The sequence below is a fragment of the Orcinus orca genome, chromosome X, assembly GCF_937001465.1.
Source record: "Orcinus orca chromosome X, mOrcOrc1.1, whole genome shotgun sequence".
Classification (NCBI taxonomy): Eukaryota; Metazoa; Chordata; class Mammalia; order Artiodactyla; family Delphinidae; genus Orcinus; species Orcinus orca.
This window is the reverse complement of record NC_064580.1, coordinates 107,653,470-107,676,047: the sequence shown is the minus strand read 5'-3', so window position 1 is coordinate 107,676,047 and position 22,578 is coordinate 107,653,470. Positions and strand designations below refer to the sequence as shown.

The following is a 22,578-nucleotide window of genomic DNA, read 5'->3' as shown; positions in this document are numbered from 1 at the left end:
TAGAAATATATGTGCATTTTTCTACCTTTACTCAGCATCTTACAGGTATATGTTAACATGGCAATATTTTAGATATGGCAAGGATATGACCTTTCTGTAAAGGTGCAAGCTATTATGTACTGGGAAATAGCAAGGATGCTCATGCCAGGAAAGAAAAAGTGCAAAAAACTTGATGAATAAAAGGCCAGCAAAAGAAAACAGTGGGTAGGCACATCAACTGGAAAATTTGACAATAGCAAAATCAGAAAAGCACTTACCTTTTTCAGTGAATCAGTCCAATAAGATAAGATGACCTTCATCGATGCTTTATTTAGTATATTAATAGCACCTATCTTTGAATATTTTTGAAAGGAATATTTTAAGACAAATTAGAAAAATAAAGATTTCAAATACTTTATTAAAATATGAGAAAACATAAATAATTCAAAAAAGGCCCTGGTAAAGGAACATGCAAACAATTCCTATATTTAGGATTATTCCATAATGAACAAATTAGAGTAAAAATTAGTTACACCTATTAAAATTTAAACCCAAGCTACAAATAATTAAAAAGTATCTAAACATATGCATTTTATTTGGAAAGTCAGCTTTCTGAATTCCTTTACAAATTAAAGTGATGCTTTTACTTCCAGAAATGGTAACTGGAGCACAATACATCATTGTGGCTATACCCCACTTTTGCACTCCCAGAGCATCCAGGTTAAATGCTCAGAAATCAGATGTTGCCAGCAGAGAGAGTAGCTTTGTCTCTTGGCAGTTCGCTAATTATTAACCAAGCTCACCACCTCTCACATACAACCCAGAATTCCAAGTTACTGGTTTATAATGAAACTTATAATGAACCAGCTTCCTATGGACCATGGGCCAGAGTATTGGGTTAACTCATTCTTCCTTTAAAGACAGATCTACCTAGGGAACCCTTGTACACTGTTGGTGGGAATGTAAATTGGTGCAGCCACTGTGGAAAACAATATGGAGGTTTCTCAAAAAACTAAAAATAGAGCTACCATATGATCCAGCAATTCCACTTCTGGGTATATATCCGAAAAAAACAAAAACACTAATTTGAAAGATACGTGCACCCCAATGTTCACAGCAGTATTATTTACTGCCAAGCTATGGAAGCAACATAAGTGTCCATCAACAGATGAACGGATAAAGAAGATGTGGTATATATATATACAATGGACTACTACTCAGGCATAAAAAAGAAGGAAATTTTGCCATTTGCAACAACATGGATGGACTTGGAGGGTATTATGCTAAGTGCAATAAGTCAGACAAAGAAAGGCAAATACTGTATGAGATCATTTATATGTGGAATCTCAAAAATACAACAAACTAGTGAATATTTTAAAAAAGAAATTTTTATAGGTATAGAGAACAGGTATAGAGAACAAACTATTGATTACCAGTGGGGAGAGAGAAAGGGGGAGGAGCAATATAGGGGTAGGGGATTAAGAGGTACAAACTATTCTGTATAAAATAAGCTACAAGGATATATTGTACAATACAGGGAATATAGCCAATATTTTATAATAACTATAAATGGAGTAGAACCTTTAAAAAAAAGATCTACCTACATGTTGGGACCCTGACTTACCATGTACTTACCACCTTTTATTGTTATTTTCTTGTCTTTTATTGTTATTTTCTTTTATTGTCTTTTATTGCTATTGTTTTCTTGTCCAACTAGGCAGGGGGCTACCTGAGCGTGGAGGCCAGGTGTTTTTACTTCTCTACCCCAGTGCCTATTGTGTTTGCTGGTGAATGAATTCTATGAGGCCCGAAGCAACTTGACATATAATTGAATTGTAAGAGTCATGAAAATATAAATGTGAGAAGAAAATACCAATACCCATCACTGCCTACAATCTTGGCTCTCACTTAGGTTACAATTACTTGGAATTGTTAAAAATTAATGTAACCTGTAAGCTTCCAATGGTCTTGTAGGGCGACCTGATAGGGAGACTGCTTGTAAATCAGCTACTCATGAGCCACAGCTGATGAGCCGCAGCTGCTGTTTTTACATGGAGTGACAACTACTGGGGCAGAGGTAAATGAAAAGAAGAAAAGTCCACTTCATCAGATTTGTAATATAATTTCAAATCCTATAGCATCAAATATAATAAACATTTAGAGCATATTTTAAATTACGGGAATTTTAAACTACAGATTGGTCTGTGGATATTACTGTCCAACGTCAGAACACTAGGCAAGAAGGTTGCTTTCAGAATTAAACAGAAATTCTTCACTCTCTATCTAGTACTTGTTTTTAGCACACAGTGCACAGTTTCATATATCCCCAGAGAGCCTATAACACTATAGCTATTGGAGAGCATAATACCTAATGTAGAACCGCACATGACAAAGATGAGGGACACGAACCAGCTTCCTGCCATATAATCAAGCAAGACATTTTAAAATCAGTAGCTATCAAATAATATTTCACTAAAAATGGTGCTTTTGAGAAAAACTGAGGATTATTTTTATTTATATTTGGCAAGAATTGACATTAATCTTTTATAAAGTATCATTATGTTTTAAGTCATTTCCCATTTGTAAATACAATAACTGAAAATAACCTGTGGAATTATTTTTCCCCAATCCTCATTTCAAAGCTCCTCATTATCCAAAAAGTCCATTTCAGCTTTAACATCATGCTATAGATGCTTCCATTACAGGACTATGATGGTTTCAGAAATACTTTTGTAGCTCACTGAACTGTATTATCAATTATATATAAGACTTAGCATATATTTAAATTACTGAAAATAAAGTACAAGGTGTGTTTTATTTTTCTTCATGGTGCTTTCAGGAAGACATCAGGATCTTCTCTTCTCCCTAAAGAAAAATAATAACAAAAATCAAGAAGAGATAAACTTACAAGCTATTAAAATTACAGGTTAACTCAAACATAAAATTTCCAACTGCATAAAGTTCACAAAGATACAATCCAATGATATAGCTCAAGCAACAAGTATTTAAAACTGTTATAGAGAATGGCATACTGAGCCAATTTGTAAATTGGAATTCTATTTACATTTCTTTTAAAAAAGCTAACTACTCATTAATTTAATTCACCACTTGAGTCTGAGTCTAATTGTCAGTTTATGCCTGAGCCTGGGTCCCTGTCAAAAAAGGAAATAACAACTCATTTTATTTAATTATAAATATTTATTGTTTCAATCAACGCGTATCCTCTTACTCAAGACAGATGATTAACCCCCTTCAATAGATATCAACTATCACAAATCTGACAGCTGAGGACATTGGCTAGTATTCGGTGATTAGCTTGACATGTCCACTAAAATAGCTTTGCTCAGGAGATGTAACAATTTGCGCTAGTGGAAAAATAAAGTCTACTAACTTCCTTTCCTTTGCTACAATAAAATTGTATTAATTCAAGCACCACAAATTCAGAAATCGGGATCATGTGGACCAAGCTAACATTAGCCTTTCCATCCCTGAAGGGAAAACACTACCTGATAATAAGCAAAAGTAAAGGACAAGTCCAGATGTTCTCTGAATTGTCCCGTCTTTCAAATTATTTGTGTCTGAATTAGTGAAGTGAAATGGTACTCATGGAGCGACAAAACAGGCTGGGGAAAACAAGACGGGATAAGAGAGATTAAAATGTTGTGGGCTCATAGAATTTTTTATATTTTTGCAGAGTTTTATTAAAAGTTTATAGTATAGCATGTGGAAATCATAGTATGTGAATAGCCCCCTCTCACTGGGGCTGCTGGCTCCATCTTCTTATTGCATTTTTCTATATGTTTATGACTAGGGTGACTCATAGCCCTAAGCTTCCAAACCTGTCAAAAATAAACAGTAAACCATACCTGTAGCACCTTGTGTACTTCTAGCTGAGGGCTTCTTCTCAACTGGATACTGCAAAGGTATTACAATACCTTGATCTGGCTTCTGAAATGCTGAAATGAGATTTTTTATTTTCCGGAAAAATCTTTTATGTACCCCAGGTGCTGTCTGGAAAATAAAAGGCCAAGCAGATTATTCATCTACCTCATAATGATACAAAAAAGGGCCTACAAAATGTGCAAGGGATGCTTAGAGAGGTAACATTTGTGTAACTTGTTCAAATATTTGAAAACATAAGGAAGAAGGAAAAACAACATTCTAGAAGAGCTTACTTTGGTTGGCTGAATTTCCCTGCAAGAGGAGCTAATGAGCTGTCATTTCAGTTCTCCCGAGGGTGGTATTAGTTTGTACAAGCTGCTGCTCATCGCCCTGCCCTTCCTGCCTGCTACCCATCATACATCCCGAACCTCTAAGGGTATACAGGCCATTACCCACAATGAATTCACCAACAGAGAGGATGCAGTTAAACAGAGAAAAAACACAGATCCTACAGGTCATTAATAAAAAGCCTAAAGAACCAAAAAAAAAAAAAAAGCAAACAAACAAATAAAACAACAACTACAACCCATCCTCCCTGCCATCATTCCACAATATAAAATGCTACACAGGAAATTAAAAACTGGCTGTTATGAGGCACACAATGCAAGGCTAGTTAGTCCTCACACTCTTTCACTTCACGATATGTCCTGCCTCATCCTACACATTAAATTTTTTCCTCCTTGGGAAACTTCCCTATCCTCCCCCAAACTGCTCTTTATGTCAACACTTCACTGTGACAAGGTTTTCTCTATGACACGAAAATGAAAGACTAAGGTCACCTCTATTTATTTGTTTGGTTTTGAAGGGATCATTATTTGCAGGTGAGTATTAAAATGTACTCCTCTCCTGACATGAATTCTCTTGTAAAGACACTACTTGAAATCAACAACAATTTCCTGCAAAAGCTTATGAGCCAAGCTTTAAGCGTCAGCTCAAAACCGTCATTTTACATGAAATAAAATAGTATTGCTATAAGCAATTGAACAATGACCAGTTTTTTTAGAAAGCTGTTTTTCAGCTATTCCATCTAGAAAGTTTTTGAGGTGGGAGCTATTTGTTTGTTAGCATTTAATGAGAAAACATGAAGGCTGGCATACAGACGTGTGTCAGCTAGACAAAATGCTAAAGACAGCACACTGTCCACTATAACTCTTGGTCATTTCCTACACTGGGGTAAAGAGTTTTTCACTGAAAACACTGAAAAAGTTCTTTTTAGCTTTAAATTAGTGTCAGCTCATAGGCTCACACAGCTACTCAGTAGATACAGAATACGCTCCCACTCAGCTCCAGCCTTACAGTCAAAACACCTTCCCAGAACTCTATTGAGACCTCATCCAAAATAATATGGCCATTCTTACAGGGATCCAAACAGTTCTTTGGCTCCAGGATAGAATCTCCAAATGTCAAAGGCAGGCCATAGGCACAAAATAACCTTCTTATGTCTTCCTTGGAGTACTTGTTCATTTTCAAAGCACTTTCCCATCTCCTGGCAGTTATTGGCTGATTTGGTTACTCCCATTTGACAGATAAGAAAATGGAAATACAAAGAGATAATTCAGCTTGCCCAAGGTCACACAGATAACCAGAGGCAGAACTGGCTCCAGATCCCAGGACCCAGTCTCTTTCCTTTCAGATTAGGCAGATTAGAGACCAAACAGGTTCTAGTGAAGTTAGAGTCACCAACCAGAAGAGAAACTAATCCACTCCCCCGGTGTGGAAAGATTTCAAACCACACATCTTTTTACCTGTTCTTGTGGCTTGTAAAACCATTTATCAACAGAAGCATCTTTTTTATGAGGATTTGTATGCAGTTAACACTTGATTCTCCATGCCAATGGAGAGGAATAATAGCACTGAAGGTAAAAAAGCAATTTGAATTTGGCATGCAATGTTGCATTGGCAAATAACTGACTGAATTTATAGTGCTTTGCTTAGGTCAATAAGTAAAATTATTTAACATCCACTGATCTACTGATGATCAAATATCCAGAAAAGCCCAAAAGCACTGAAGTCAGCAGGAGGATGTTAGTACATTTTTTACAAAGTACCACAGACAATGAACATATTAATAAATGATAGGTGACTGTACATGGAATTCTCTGAATTAACAATTTGGCAAAATTTTAGCCTGAGTCACATGAGATAAATTAATATACTAGGCAATGATAAAACCTAAAAGTCTACCTAAAGCTAGAAAATCACATAATATTTGTCTTTCGTAGTTCAGTGGATCCAGGGTTCAATTTCACTCCACTCTTTGAAACAAACTGCAGACACACCTAGATTTCTAGCACAATCTTTGCACAGAAAATTTAGTGCTACTGTCAAGATTTTTCCCGCAATGTGGCAAACTAAAGCATTGTTCCAAAGAGCAATATAAATTATCTGTTATTTACCCCATTCTGAAAATACATTTACCACAAGAATTGTACCACTGACATCTCCCATCCTGTCACTGAACTCAGCTATTGTTCAAATTTGCACATTTCCCATACAGTTATCCATGGAAACATGCTTTGGATCATAGCTGGTCTTCAATATGCTCTAGAGAAATTTCTTCCAGTCAGATGATACGAGCTCTAAGAATACACACTAGTTTAATATTCACCATAGAAAAACATAACTAGAAGGCAAATTTAGTAGATAGAAAAAAATGCAATATGCATTTCAAAAATAAATCTAAAGAGTTTTTTTTTTTAAACTGTTTTCCCTTTGGAGAAAACATGCCAATCTTCTGCTCTCTTGGTGCAGATAATTACAATATTATTAGATAAACGGGTCAGACCAGACAACAGAATGAGAGAGCATTTGTGTTCAATAAGCCCTTTCTTCCCTAACATGATCACAAACATGTAACAATCTGCATATGATGTTATACTTGAAATGGAAGAAAACAAGTTTAAAGAAAACGTTACCTAAGCCCTACTAATTTAAGATCCTTTCCATAAAGAATATTCTTCAGCAGCTGAAGGCTACTTCTCTAGGAAGAAGGGCTATTTCTGGTCAAATTATATACAACTATATATGTATATATCATACACTACTATTCCTCATAATAAATGAAATTTAATAACCTATTCAATCATCTCTGCAGTGATGCAGAGAACTTTTAAAAATAAATGGGTATAAACAGTTTTGATTAGAAATAGTACTGCTTTTCCTCTAATTAGAATGGTAGCATCAATTATCCTGATATAAAGCAACAATGTGTTTGAAAACTTGCCCTAATTCATCTCAGTAGTTCAAAACATTTGTAGTCTGCAATTTGTGCTTTCTAGTTCACCAGTGCATCTGTAAAGGTTAGAGCTATTTTACTTTTTTTTTTAAGTCTAGACTTCAGAGTTTCTTAAATGCATAGACTGAGTTATTAATACAGGTTGATATTAGCATTTACGTTTTCAAACAACTCATAATGAAGTCCTTTCATTATAAAGACAGACTGTTTTTATAAAAAGTCAGAAATCAGAGAAAGCATTTGAAGTCAGAAGTTTCCATTGTAGAGACCTCTACTTTGCTAGCATGGTAATATATTGATACTACCCCGGTATGTGGAAAGAGATTCACTCTACAGGCATTTCTTGCAATGGTACTGTGACTTTCAAATGTTTTCAAAGCCATAAGAACCCATTTTTCTAATGAAATTTTTCTCAGAGCCCCAGTTGATAAGCAAACTAAAAGGGACTGCTCAGATTAAAGACAAATTGGGGACCCAAAGCATACCCACACATCCTCCTATCCTTCTGTAACCCCCTGGGCAACTCCAAGGCAGTCAAATGAAAGAACTTCAGGATTTTGCGGAGCATAGCTTAAGAGTCACTGGAATGTTCCCTCTCTCTCTTTTCTACCTATCCTTGTCCTTCCCATATGGCTAAGCTGGGAGTCCTGCCTCCACAGAAGAGCAGCCTTGATTACCCTAATACTTGGAAAATTCTCTATTCTTTAAATGCTTGTGCTAGATAGCACTTGACTATAAACAATCATATTGTTCAGCAACTTGGGTGAGTTCTCATTTTCGAGGGCTTGCTTGCTAGTCCTGTGACTAAGAGCTTTCTTTATATGCATTATCTCATTTAATCTTCAAAATGAGCCCTATGAGTAAGGGACTATTTTTAGGCTTATTTTACAGATGAAGAAACTGGTTCAAAGAAAAATTAGGTAACCTACCCAAGGTCATAGACCTCTCAGAAAGGGGTTGGGGGTAGATAAGACCTGGAACACACATCCACCTGACAGCAAACACCAGGCTCTCACATTGCTGTTTAATTCATGTTGTATCTCTCAAGGGTCTTACAGGCTGTTAGAAAACAGGAGTCATGTTGTTTAATCCCCCATAGAGCCAACACTTGCATTAGTATCATTTGGTAAATAATTGTCGATTTGATTTTTTAATATATTTTTGATACGCTATCTAAAATTTCACATAGGCACCAAAAGTTTGACACAATCCTTTAACTTTGTTATCTTTCCCCCAAAGTGAGACCACTCCATACAGTGGTGGCTGAACAGAACTGGGACCAAAATTCTCTAAAGGCTTCTTAATGATCCATGAGCAATTTTGGATTGGAGCTTTAGTGATTTGAATCTGATGAATATTTTGGGAATGTAGAATTTGACAGCTCTTTTATAAAAGCAGTCTAAATTTCAAATACCTCCCTGATACCCCCAGAAGCAAAAATAAATAAAAGAGCTATACCTCAGCACTCCAAGAACCTGTTTCTGTCTGAGACACTCGGTATGTATAAATGTAACCTTGATACCTGTGAAAGAATAAACTTCCATTACTGAAAAATTCCAAAAGAACAACGGATGCTCTAAATTTGAGCTTTAACTATTACATATAAATGATACATATACTGGGACACACGTATATTGCACCACTGCATTCATAGAAAGAAAAGCCTGTGGAATCTAACTTGCTTGCATATCACAGTTTCTAGTACGCCTTCTTTATCTTTTCATTTTTTTTTCAAACGAGGGTGCTCACACTTCTAAGGATTTGTCAAGGTGAGAGACTGTTGGGACAGAAAGAAACTAGAGACCTATTGTAATTGGTAAAAATTATGAATTATTAAACAGATTCAACAAAGCATAGTAATATTATTTTTTGAGTACATACAGAGCCTTAAGGTGAAAACATTTCACTGGGGATAAGATACTATCAGGCCCACTTAAGTTAATAATAATATTAATTATAAATATAAATGTGGTATATTCCTATGATATTACTATTACTATATAACTTTATAATACATAATATAGTACTAATAGTAATTCGAATTAAAAAGGAGTCCTGCTAAAGTACTTGAAATTAGCTTGTCCTTTTAGATGGGGTAAACGTTTTCCCCCATTATTCACTGTGTACGCATATTGTACATCTGTATAGTTGATTTCTACTACATGCCAAGAGTTTTACATGTTGTATTAGTTTGCTCAGGCTGCCATAGCAAAATACCAGTCTGTGTGGCTTAAACAAAAGAAATTTATTTTCTCACAGCCCTGGAGGCTGGAAATCTAAGATCAAGGTGACAGTAACATAGGTTTTATTCTGAGGCCTCTACTCTTGGCTTGTAGGCAGCCACCTTTTAGCTGTGTTCACATGACCTTTTCTTTGTATGTGTGTGTGTGTGTGTGTGTGTGTGTGAAGAGAGAGATTTCTCTTCTTATAAGTCCACCAGTCCTATTGGATTGGGGCCCCATCCTTACAACCTTGTTTAACCTTAATTACATCCTAAAGGCCTATCTCCAAATACAGCCACATCGGGGGTTGAGCTTCAACATATGAATATGGGGGGAGAGGGAACATGATTCAGTCCATAGCATTCCAACACTGGTACCTCCAAATTCACATACAAAATACATTCATTCCATCCCAACAGCCTTAAAAGTCTTAAACACATTCCAGCATCAACTCTGAGGTCTAAATAAAGTCCAGAGTCTCTTCTAAATATCATCTAATGAGATACAGGTGAGACTTGGGGATATGACTGCTGCTGAGGCAAAATTCTTCTCCAGCTGTGAACCTGTGAAACCAGACAAGTCATGTGCTTCCAAAATACAGGAAGACAAGCATAGGACAGATATTCCCATTCCAAAAGGGAGATATCTGAAGGGGAAAAGGGGTGACAGGTCCCAAAAATGTCCGAAATCTCATAAGGCAAATTCCATTAGATCTTAATGCTTGAGAATAATCATTTTTGGATTGACGCTCTGCCCTCCAGGCCCACTGGGTGGCACTGCCACCCCCACGGCTCTGCAGGGGCAGCCCCACCCACTTGGCTCTGTTGGGCAGCTGATCCCACCTTTGAAATCTAGGTGGAAGCAGCCTTGCCCACCTGGGCTTAGGCACTCTCGGCCTGTGGTGGGAGTGGTAACCCTGATGATCTCTGAAACAACTTCAGGATCATTCTTCCATTTTCTTGAAAGATAAAGCATGTTTGCAGCCAAACTGCACTATTGTCCTGCCCTATTCCCTTTGGTCCAAACTGGCAGTGTCTCTGATGCTTTGGTCCAAACTCTATTCCTGGCTTCTGTTGAGATGACTAGTTAACATCATGGGCAATCTCCTTAAGGAGTGATTATCCAGCCATTCCCTTGGTATTCTCTCCAGACCAAGCTTCCTCATTTTTTGCCATATGAGTAGGCTGAGAATTTTCCAAATCTTTGTATTCTGGTTTCTTTTTGCTTAACAATTCCTTCTTCAATTCATGTCTCTCCTTTTGCATTTTATTATAAGTAGTCAGGAGGAACCAAGCTATTCCTTCAACACCTTGCTTAGAAATCTCTCCAGCTAAATATCCACTTTGCAAGTTCTACTTTCCATAAAATACTAGAACACAGTTCAGCCAAGTTCTTTGCCATTTATAATTAAGGATGGCTTTTTCTTTAGTTTCCAACAACACGTTCCTAATTTCCATCTGAGACCTCATCAGAATGACCTTTAACATCCATCATTCTACCAATACTGTGTTCACAGTATTGGTAGGCTTTTTCTAGCATGCATCTCCAAACACCTCTAGCCTCTACCCATGACCCAGTTCCAAAGCCACTTTCACATTTTTAGGTGTTTGTTACAGCAGCACTGTACTTCTCAGTACCAAAATCTGTACTAGTCTGCTCAGGCTGCCATAACAAAATACCATAGGCTGGGTGGCTTAAACAAAAGAAATTTATTTTCTCACAGTTCTGGAGCTGGAAGTCCAAGATCAAGGTGCTAGCAACATAGGTTTCATTCCAAGGCCTCTTCTCTTGACTTGTAAACAGCCACCTTCTTGCTGTGTGCTCACATGACCTTTTCTTTGTGTGCATTGAGAGAGGGTGCTCTCTCTCTTCTCATAAGGCCAGAACGCTATTGGATTAGGGACCCACCCTTATGATCTCATTTAACCTAAATTACCTCTTAAAGGCCCTATTTCCAAGTACATCCCCATCGGGAGTTAGGGCTTCAATACATGAATTTGACAAGGACACAATTCAGCCCACAGCACATGCATTATCTCTTTTGGGCCCCACAGTAATCTTATGAACTTTATATTGTGAAATTGATTTTATAGATGAGGAAACTGAGACTTTGAGAAGTTAAGTAACCAAAGCCACACTACAAATCAAGCATCAAAGATGGGATTTAAATCAGGCATCTTTGACTCTAGAGCCCTGGCTTTTGATCCCCACACTGTAATGGATATAGATTATTTATTATATTTTAGTATCTATGGTACTGCTACTTAACTTGCCTAACAAACCTTTGCTTCCTAGAAAAGTATGGTAAACTTTATGCTGAATTACTTCAAATTATGAATCTGAATCTTCACAGAGTTTTATTTCAGACATTTTCTGATTGCTATTCTTTGGCACAAGTTTGGGTCAAAATATATCTTTGATTAGAATACATGCTGGGACTTCCCTGGCAGTCCAGTGGTTAAGACTCCACACTTCCAATACAGGGGGCGCAGGTTCCATCCCTGGTTGGGGAACTAAGATCCCATATGCAGCATGGTGCAGCCAAAAAATTTTTTAAAAAAAGAAAAAAAAATACATGCTAAAGTCTGGTAAAATTAAATGTGTTTAAACCTAAAAGAACCTAAAGTATCTCAAACAGGGTCAAGCTTGAGTAACTGACCTCACTTACCATTAATCCCCTATAGAACTAAAAGTCTTTATGTGGATTAAATTACTATATTTTTAATCACTATCCATCAGTACTATTACCTAAAGGATGAAAAAATTAGGTCTAAAACACTCTAATCACGTTCATTCGATTTGTGAAACCCAAAAAAGGGTCAATTTAATTTGCTGGTACAATTACAGGAAATGTTTCATTTTTGTTATAAAGATTTGCCAGAATACTTAGATCATATATGAAATAGCTTGATATATGCATATAGTATACTTTGTAGCATATATAATATGCTAAATAAATATAAAATATTACATTGTAAAGTCTTTTGTTTTTTTAAGCAATTGAAATGTACCTCACTGATTTCAGTAAGTACGCTACAGGGAACAAAGCAAGAGCTTTGATTTCCATTTTTCACCATGGGGACTCCAAACATAAGGGTTTAAGTGGTTTTCTTAAAGTCGCACAGCAGAGAATTCCCTGGCAGTCCAGTGGTTAGGACTCGGTGCTTTCATTGCCAGGGCCCGGGTTCAATCCCTGGTCGGGGAACAAAGACCCACAAGGTGCCGGAAAAAGAAAAGAAAAAAAAAAGTCACACGGCAAAATGGAGGTAGGAGCAGGGAAATAGCATAGGCCTTTAGTTCCATTTTCCCTATGGGAAGAGATGAATGGCAATAATTCAGTATCATTAAAGGTGTTGTGGAAATGCATTATTTAAAATTTCAGCAACGATGCAAACAAAATCATAGGCAACCAGTTTTCCACTTTCTCAAACAGTGGGTTTCTAAAAGATACAATGAATCTATCTCCCTACTATCATTCAGCCTCATTTAGTCAAAATAAATGAGTCTGTTTTGAAAATGATTTCCTAACGAATCTGATCTTATCGCACTTTCAGTTAAGCAGCAGGAACCTGAGTACCACTTCAAAAGTCCTTACCTCCTTCAGTCTTGAACAACCTGGTGCTAGTGGCACATAAAGCTCGTTGTGATTAACCCATCCAATTTTAACAATCTCCTACTCCACAACTCCTCAAATTTCTGAATGAGCAAAATTGTTTCACCCCTCAAACAAGCCAGCAGTTCATCTCTTCCACTTCCAAGTTGCTGAAGTCACTGACCAAAGATCCCCTGTAGCCAACTGTCATTGATATACTCTCATATATCACTGATGGAAGAGATTTAAAACAGTGCGATTCAAATTATGTTCCCAGGGTAATAACAGTGCATCACCTGGGACCTTGCTAGAAATGTAGACTCTCAGGCCCCACTCCAGAATTGCTGAGTCAGAATCTGCGTTTTAACAACATTTCCAGATGATTTGTAGGAACATTAAAGTTACAGAAGGATTGATTAAAATGCATGGAAAATGCTCACACCTCATTGGGAATATTGATGGCAATTTCTCCAAAGTCAAGCTGGCTTCTTTCACCACCCCCATAGTCACTCAATTTTTTTTTTTAGTCTATGCTTTAAGAATGAAATTTTATTTAAATAAAAGCTGAAGCTTTTTCAATGCTTTTGGTCTTCACAGAACAGTGTTTCTGAACTTTTTACTCCCTCTTCCCCAACAAGATTTCATAGTTTTGTTTTCTGTAGCTTGTATTATGAAACAATAATTCTATAATACAAAAGTAAATGAAAATATTGATTATGTTTTTTCCAAACTACACATACTCTCTCCCCGTCCACTGAAAAATCACTCTTTTAGGAAATAAACTGACAAATTATAACAAGAGCCATAAAACTGTGCGTATTTTTACCTAATGACCTTCTTTATCTTCATATACTCTAAGGAATCAAATGGAAAAAGCAATTTGACAAAGATTTTCATAGTAGTTCTATTTTAATAATGAAAAATGGAATTAACCTAAGGAATGTTACTCAAAATAAGGAAATGGCAGCAGAAAGAATGGTTCAAAACTATACCAAAGTTCAAAGGTATTAGAGAGCTACATTTTTCAAAAAATTTTAAACACCTGGACCATGTTGATATAAAATGATGGTATGTGAAAGAAGTGGACACAAGGAGAGCCGCCACTCTGATTACTGTTCAAAACTATCCCCATATGTATATAAACTAGAAGTAAATTTAAACTAATATAAATGCATCCTTGCATATTAATTTTCCATTTTTTTTTCTTTTGGCCACGCCACCGCATGCAGGATCTTAGTTCCCCAACCAGGGATTGAACCCGTGCCCCCTGCAGTGGAAGCACTGAGTCTTAACCACTGGACCACCAGGGAAGTCTTGTAATTTCCCTTATAAAGTTATACAAATGACTAACAACATTTTTTTAAAGAAACAGAAGTAAAATTACAACTTGGAGCTTTACAAATCTAGCCTAAGCAAATCACAGATCAGAAAAATATCATTCGTCTTTAAAAACTGTTACATCCCTTTTAGGATTATTTTTCCTCTGACTCCCCATTAATATAGACAAACCAAGAATGTAGTGTAATTTTAACTTCCTTCCTCCATCAAACCTTTTTGTCACACTTGATGATAAGCCTGGAATTTTAAATTTATCATGAAAAAATCTAGAAAATAAATAATTGGTAGAAAACAATAGAGATTTCTGTTGTTGTTGTTGCCATTAATTAATTTTCTTAAAAAATTAATTTCTTAAAAAATACATTTTACATTTTAATGACACAAAGCATGTGTTGATTCAGTCCCTGCTAATATTAAAATTTGCCTTTAATTTTTCAAAAGCTGTCCCCAACTCTTAAAAAAGTGTTCTGGTTAGAAAGAGACAAGAAGAAAGCAACCTGACTTATTTTTTCTTTTCTCAAAGGGTCAGCGTTGGGGACAGGTCTTGCTTTACAATTGACAAAACCACATCAATTCCTTCTTTATACCACTTCAAGGACTACACAAAAGAAAAGGTTTAGGTACATCTGACTTCTTCATGACACCACAAATAAAGCAAGCTAGTGCCCAGGCTGTCTATGTCTATACAAACGAATGTTACATGCAAAATTCAAGGCACAATTATGATGTGACTGTTTTTGTAACAAATATTTCAGAGCTTTTATACCCAGAGGAATGGTATCCTATAGAAAGCCACTTTGATCCAAGAAGTTTTTGAATTTCCTATGGCCCAATCTTCATTCTTTCAGTGAATTTGAATTTTTCAGAACCATCAAAAGTCATTCAGCTTCAAGTTTGATGGTAAAACTATGTAATACCAGTTTCGATGAGTCATGACAATAAATATAATCTCTTCTTCCCTTGAAGTGCCACAGAACGTTTTATTTAAGTACTCATACAATGGTCTAACTTTGTCTCACAATTATTTATGGAGCTTTTATTTATATTAACAAACACCTACTACATATTAACTTTATAAATGTTAACTCATGCAATAATTCTCATAACAACCCTATGAGGTAAAGTACTGTAGTATTATTATTGCCGTCACCCTTTCCACAGATAAGGAACCTGAAACAGAAAGTTTAAGTAACTTGCTCAAGGTAAAATAGCTGGTTAAGGGCCAGAATTGAGATGCACACCCAGAGGGTCTGGCTGTAAGATATGGGCTCTTAACCATCTTTCTATGCTGCCTCTCTCTTATATCAGAGGGAATGAGTTAACAAATTGATCTTAAGGTGAATCCAAAAGCATAGTTCTCAAAAAGGGAGGGAGTCTGCTTGGCCTTACGACCGGAGAGAAAGGGCAAAGGAAGGGTATAAAGCATAGAGACAAGATGGGGAGAGCCCAAAAGAGGTCAACCTAGGATTCCCTTTTGCTTTAAACTAAATGACGTCTTCAGACTAATCTTGCAACTTAATTTTACATTGTCAACCAGAGTCAGCACGTGATTTATTGGCCTGTGAATTGTCCATTTGGTGGTTTGTGTATTTGCACATTTAATCCTAGGCTGGCCTTCAGGCTTGCTCTGCCATTAATGGATTGTACTTAGATAATCCAAAGTAATTCTAGTGGCCTCAATTATCATGAAGATAAATGCGGTGCCAACACACATATCCAACTGTATTCAAAAATTAACTAAGTTTTATAATTTCTCATTCTTCTGTTCCCTGCAATTACAACTGATATGCTGGAGTTTTATTTTGTCACTGTTCCTTCACCCATTTCTCCAGTTCAATTGTTTGATAGGCACTTTATTCCCAGTCATCCTTTAAATCTTAAAGGACAAAAAGATAATTATCCTTTTATCTAAAGACGTATATGTCAAATGACTTCATTATGTGTCCTTGAGGCTAAAGAATATAATAGCATTTCTTTTTCCAAATCTTCCATCAGATAAAAGTAGCAAACTGAGATATGTACAGAGGATGTACAGAAATAAACTATTTCTTCAAAGTAATTATTTTAAATATTTTAAATTTGTTTTTCTCTTATCACCATCAAACTATCCCAGTGGGCATTTAGGACTTTCCCAATGGCTGTCTACATTAGGGGTGAAAAGGGGAGAAATGTGAGTGCTCACATGTACCTTAGTGAAAAGAAACTTGATATACCTTGAAAAACAAAAAGAGTAAAATTAAATTAAATTAAATTTAAACTATTTGCATTAATAAGAACATTTAGTATACCGGATGGATACAAAAAAACCCCATAAAGTCAGTAGCTTTCCTGTTGCAAAAGAAAATATAGTGGGAAAAGATTCCATTCATGATAGAAACAAAAAAATAGACACATACATTCATACTCACAATAACTAGAAATAAACAACAAAAACTATGCAAGACCTATGGGAAGAAAACTACAAACCTCTATTGATGGATGTAAATGAAAAAATTAATAAATGGAGAGACATATCAGGTTTTTGGATAGGAAGACTAAATTCTTTAAAGATGACAACTCCTCCTTAACTTATTAATGAGTTTAAGGTAACCCCAATGGGATTTTTTTCATTTAACAAAATCATTCTAGATTTCATCTTGAAGAACCAACAGGTAAGAACAGCAAATAATTTTTTAAATGTATTAAAACATTATCATACTATATATAGCGCTAGTGGTATAAGAATAAATAGATCAATTGAGCCAAATAGATAACTGCAAAACAGTAACTGTTATATGTAAGAATTTAATGTATAGTAAAGTAGGCTAATAAATCAATCAGGAATGAAAGTTCTATTTATAAATTATTAGCTATTTCGAAACAAAATCAAATTGGATCCTTTCTCCACATAAAAATATAATTCCAAATGGAATTAAAGAGTTAAGTATAAACTAGCCAAACCATAAATTTAAAACAAAAATTGAAGTGAAGTTTTATGACATCTCTGCAGGTCAAAGAACTTTCTAAGTTGGGAAGCAAAGGGGGAAGTCAAACACAAAGAAAATGAGTGACGGACTTGACTACTAAAAATGTTAATTTTTTGTGTGTCAAAGAAAAGTAATGGCAAACACCAAACTGAGAAAAGATACTTTCAATAGATCAAGGATTAGTATATAAACACTCATTTAAAAAAAAAAAAAAAAGGGGCTTCCCTGGTGGCGCAGTGGTTGGGAGTCCGCCTGCCGATGCTGGGGACGCGGGTTCGTGCCCCGGTCTGGGAGGATCCCACGTGCCACGGAGCGGCTGGGCCCGTGAGCCATGGCCGCTGAGCCTGCGCATCCGGAGCCTGTGCTCCGCAACGGGAGAGGCCACAACAGTGAGAGGCCCACGTACCGCAAAAAAAAAAAAAACCTCATAATGTGTTAAGAAAAATAGTAAGATCCAAATGGTTAAATAGGCAAAGTACACAAAGAGCCAATTCATGAACAAGGAAATACAAGTTTACCAACCATATAGACACTCAATCACTAAAGAAATATGAAATAAAGAGTGAGACACCAAATTTCAAGAAGAATTTTTTTTTTAACAAGAATACCCATTTCTAGGGATGGTGCGGTGAGACAGACACTTTCATGCAGTACTGGTGAGCATATATATAAACTGGAATAACCATTTAGGAAAAAATATTTGGTGATCATGTATACATCAAGAATCTTAAGCTGTTCATGTTTTCTGATCTAAAAATTGCACATCTTGAAATTCATTATAAGGAAGTCATCATAAATACAAGGAAACCTTTATGGATTGAAATATGAATCATGACGGAATTTATAATAGCAAAAAACTGGAATGATTCAAATGTCTAAAAATAGATGACTGGTTAAGGAAAATATAGTTGGACTGGTTGGACTATCATGAAATCATTAAAAATAATGTTTTAAAATCATTTGTAAGAACATTATATATAACTGTGTTTTTTTCACATTAAGTGGAAAATGCAGCAGAATACAATAGTGTAAGAGCACATATGTTTATAAAGCAATTTGTTTTATTAAAATACAGAAGAAAAAACACTTAATTTTCAACAATAATTGTCTTTAGGTTATAAAACCATAGATGATTTTCCCTCATTTCCATTATCTACATTTTAAAAACTTTCTACAATATGAATAAGTGTTTAGGAACTATTTTTAATAGACTTATACCAAAATCTAGATTTACTTATTGAAAATAATTGGAAGAAAAACTTCTCGCTTTAAATGAAGGTGAGCAATCCTATAAATGGAAAATTTCTTTAATACTTTATGAGATTCAATTTCCCAAAATGAACAGAGGAAAAGGCCTTATCTAAAGGCCAGGATTGGGGGTTCAGAACTGGGGAAAGGAGCAAACCTAGTTAGAAAGTATAGTTTAAAGTAGAGTTAGAAAGGCATATGCAATGTGTTATTTCTACAATAAAAATACAGAAACTGAAGCTCAACCAAACCTTCTTGGATAATGAGAAGAAACAAAAGACAGATTGAGAAACTATTCTGAGTGAACCCTACAGTCAAATATATGTTTGTTAGCTATACCTTGCTGTTCATATATATATGACACCATTTACATTGTTATTTCTGCTGTATATCATAACCATAGATGTTTTGGTTTAAAATGAGTATGTGGTTTGTTTCAAAATAAAATTTGATTTTGTTACTACAGCGTAGTAGTAAAAAGGAGGAAATGAAATGTTTACGTTTATCAAAAGGGATCCTTGGCTCAAAAAAGGCTGAGAAACTGTCATAAAAGGCAATGCATCCTTGTGTCTTTCCTCTGGAGCAGTCTGGCCATCACCCTCCAGGACTCAGAGGCCTCAGTGTGCCCATCGTAAGATATGCTAGGGGGACTCCCAATTTGCCGACAATTTTCTGCTACTTCATAAGGAGGTGTGCACGGAGAACTAAGAGTCATAAAAACTGCATTTATGCAAGATTTACTTTGGGTGAAAACTTAACTTGAGAAATTCCCACCTGCCTAAATTAATACCTTATGTAGTTCTGGCCTACTTGGGAAAAAGGCTAAGATTATCCTTCTCTCTTGCATCTTTTACCAACTGTAATCTTATGCAGAAGGTAGAACATACATTACTATTCCTGTTTTACAAATATGGAAACCAAGACCCAGAGAAGTTGAGTGATTTCCCCAGAGTCCACACCCTGGCCTCCTGATATCAGCCCAAAAGCTTTCTGCAGTAAAGAACAGTATTTGTCTTGACAGTTCATTCATTAATTCAAAACCGTTTATTGAGCACCTATTGCGTGCCTCACAATGCCTGTTACGTGCCAGGCTGTGTTCCTGGTGTGGGAGACAATGTCCCTGTTCTCATGGAGATTACATTTTAGTAGGAAAGCCCAGCAAGACATAAGTAGACAAGCAAATGTCAGATAGTTTAAAGTTCCCTGAAGAAAAATAAAGTGATGGAGTGTAACTGGGACAGGGAGAGGGCACTTATTTTAGATAGGATGGTCAAGGAAGTCCTCTCTGAGGGAAGAGGCAGAAGGAATAGTTAAGTGCAAAGATCCTAAGCAGGGAGCAGCTTGGCAAGCTCGAGAAACAACAAAGAGGCCAGTGTGTCTGAAGTCTTAAAAGCATCCTGCCACACACTGTCCCCTGCTCTTCCACCCCTTCCTAGGCTTCTTTTGTACCTTATTTTTTACCTCTAGGTTAAGGGGCCCATTACCTCCTTTATCAGCTTCCCTAAAGAAGCCCCTTTCACCAGTCTACTCACTCCTTCACCTTCTTTTGATAAGAAAAGAGCCTAGGAATACTAGTTGGCTTTCACTGACTGTCTCCAGTTTCCACTTGAGAAAAATAATATAAAGGAAACGTAAGATCTGAGCCCAAGAGATTCAATAGCTTGCACGTATTGTCCTGGAAGCTTTTATAACAAATGTATCTAGCGTGGCCTGATAGTTGCCACAAACATGTCTTGACCGTTTAAAAAAACACAATAAACAATGAAAATCCTCTAACACCAGGCTCAATACAATCTCTCTTCAATGACCCAGAAGGAACTTCAAAACCTTGCAGTGTATCGTCAGACACCGAAATTACTACCAAGCATTTCCCCTCATTTTGTTTCTGTCTAGAAGCTACTGTGCAGGGCTGGTGTTTTCGTGGATGTTTTTGTCCTGCTAACAAAGAGTGATCGAGCTAGGTACTTCCGTAGAAATGCCCTGTGAGTACTTAAAGATATAGACTGAAAAAAACAAAGAATATAATAATAATACTGAGTACCGAAAGAAACAGACTGAAAAAATAATAATATAATAATAATAACAACAACAACAACAGCTTACTTTTACTGAACATTTAGTATGTGTCAGGTCCAGTGTTAAATTTTCTACCTGCATATGGCATTTAATCCTCACACGCCTATGAGGTAGGTAGTAATATTATTTACATTTTATGGACAAGAAAACTGAGGGGCTGAGAGGTTAACTTGCCAAAGTCAGCATCAGACCAGCACAAGATTAGGTCTCAGATCTGCCTGACTCTGGAGCCCTGAAGCAAAGATGAAGGTGCATCTGATTCAAAATGGGGCGTTAGACTAAGATGCTTAGGTAAAGAGCAAAACTGAATCATACAAGGGTGTTTTCCCTCCATTCCCTTTATGACTATTGTCAGTCCAAGCTTTTATCAAGAAAGGCCCTATTTCTGAAACCCCCCTCTGCCTGCCAACTCCTCTAAAGAAAACTCAGTAAGTAGATCCAGAGAGGTGGTTTTATTCAGAAACATCCCTCTCTCTGCATCCTGACCTAACTGGTATTGATGTCTTAAAGTAATAGATTCAGTTTCTTAGTCTTCTTCCTCTCCTTGAATTTGACGTTCCTTTGGGAAGGCACCTCCAAAGCCATTTCAAGAGAGCTGGAGAGAGAGGCTTCTCCTTCCCTGAGGAGGTGGCCCCAAAGCTGGCCGCTCCACCATCATCGCAGGCCTCCACCTTGCTGGCCTCTATTAGAGGTCAAAACTGAAATCGGGAGCCTGAGTCCTTTCGGCAGCAAAGGTAAATTCTACACTGCGTTTCCCCACCCCAAAGGGCATCCGCCGGGCCTGGGCCGCACGGTGGGCAGTGGAGGCTCCCACCATGTACTCACAGAACACACAGGCAGTACACTCCCGGGACGCTCTCGCTGTCCCTCAGCAAATAGCTGCCGTCCAGACCCGTGGCAAGCAGGAGCTTCTCCCCCGTCTCCCGGCTGATTTTGCCATGATACACAGCCACCGCCTCCATGGCCTGGGGAACTCTTGGGAGGACCTAGGCGTGGAACGGCAGCGGACAGATGCCACCGCTGCTGCTGCTGCTGCCGCCGCAACCCAACACGAGTCAGCCACCCGCCTCCCAGTTCAGCCAGATGTGCAAAAAAGAGAGAGGAGCGCCCGAACAACAGGATGTTGTCTACCTGCCTGAAAACCTCCCTCTCGCGGTTCAATTAAAACCAGCTCAGCAGTTTAGCAGCTTGGTTATTGCCGTAGGGTTCCATCCCCCTCCCAGGCCCACCCACGCAACACAGGGTTCGGATGGACGGGTGGACAGAGAGGGGAGGACCATTGGACTTTGCAAGATTTGGCCTGTACACCCAACGCACGCAGACAGGAATGCTTGGTAATGCTCCTGTCCTTGCGGTTTTCCCAGGGGGCCACCATGACTTAGCTTAACTAACTGACTTAACTTAATTAGCTTAACTAATCAGTCCCCAAAGGGGTTGATGATAGAGGCAAGTTGTACATGACCTTCATGTGGGGCAGAAACACACTGACAGAGAATGAAAGGCCCCAAAGTTCTGAGACCAAAACACAGAAGCTCTCAGTACTGTCAGTGAACAGACACCCCTGAGCACAGCCAAGAGGCTCCTACAGAATCAGAAGTAGTAAGTGAACAGCGGACTTGGGACAAGTGCCTCCTCTCGCCCTGCCCTAGTCATCTCCAGCAATCTTGATCCTGAACAAATCAAAGTTTCCCAACCTTCTTGTCCAAGATCCCAAGGTGCTGGTTGAGGTACAAAAATCAGTCTGCATCCAAAAATGTTCCAGATTTATCTATTTGATGGGTCTTAGATGAGAGAATAAACCATTTAATTGGTGCTTTGTCTTTATGTGGACTTGTACGTGCCCTTTGATGTATAGGGCCCACCTTTTAGCATTTGGGGCATTGAACTTGTTTTAAATCACACTGTGAGTGTTGAGAATTGTGTTGTAACTTTTATCATCTGTTGTTAATAGAGAATATGGTTTTAGTTCAGTTGATGCTA

The 22,578-nt window shown here is 37.3% G+C and overlaps 1 protein-coding gene across 1 annotated transcript; it reads right to left on the bottom strand.

Moving 5' to 3' along the window:
* Window positions 1-379: 379 nt before the first annotated feature.
* Window positions 380-21,758, bottom strand: SH2D1A (SH2 domain containing 1A). The gene is made up of 4 exons (XM_004280516.3): window positions 21,424-21,758; window positions 8,615-8,678; window positions 3,846-3,990; window positions 380-2,844 (listed from the first exon to the last, which is right to left on the bottom strand). Exons 1-4 carry the CDS (start codon window positions 21,558-21,560, stop codon window positions 2,804-2,806), a joined length of 387 nt encoding a protein of 128 aa, XP_004280564.1. The 5' UTR covers window positions 21,561-21,758; the 3' UTR covers window positions 380-2,803.
* Window positions 21,759-22,578: the final 820 nt, after the last annotated feature.

Coding starts and splice junctions, on each gene's coding strand:
- SH2D1A (XM_004280516.3), bottom strand. CDS start 21,560: ATGGAGGCGGTGGCTGTGTATCATGGCAAAATCAGCCGGGAGACGGGG. Junction 8,679..21,423: donor GTGTACTGCCTGTGTGTTCT/GTGAGTACATGG, acceptor ATTCTTTCACAG/GTATCAAGGTTACATTTATA. Junction 3,991..8,614: donor CAGGTTCTTGGAGTGCTGAG/GTATAGCTCTTT, acceptor TTTATTTTCCAG/ACAGCACCTGGGGTACATAA.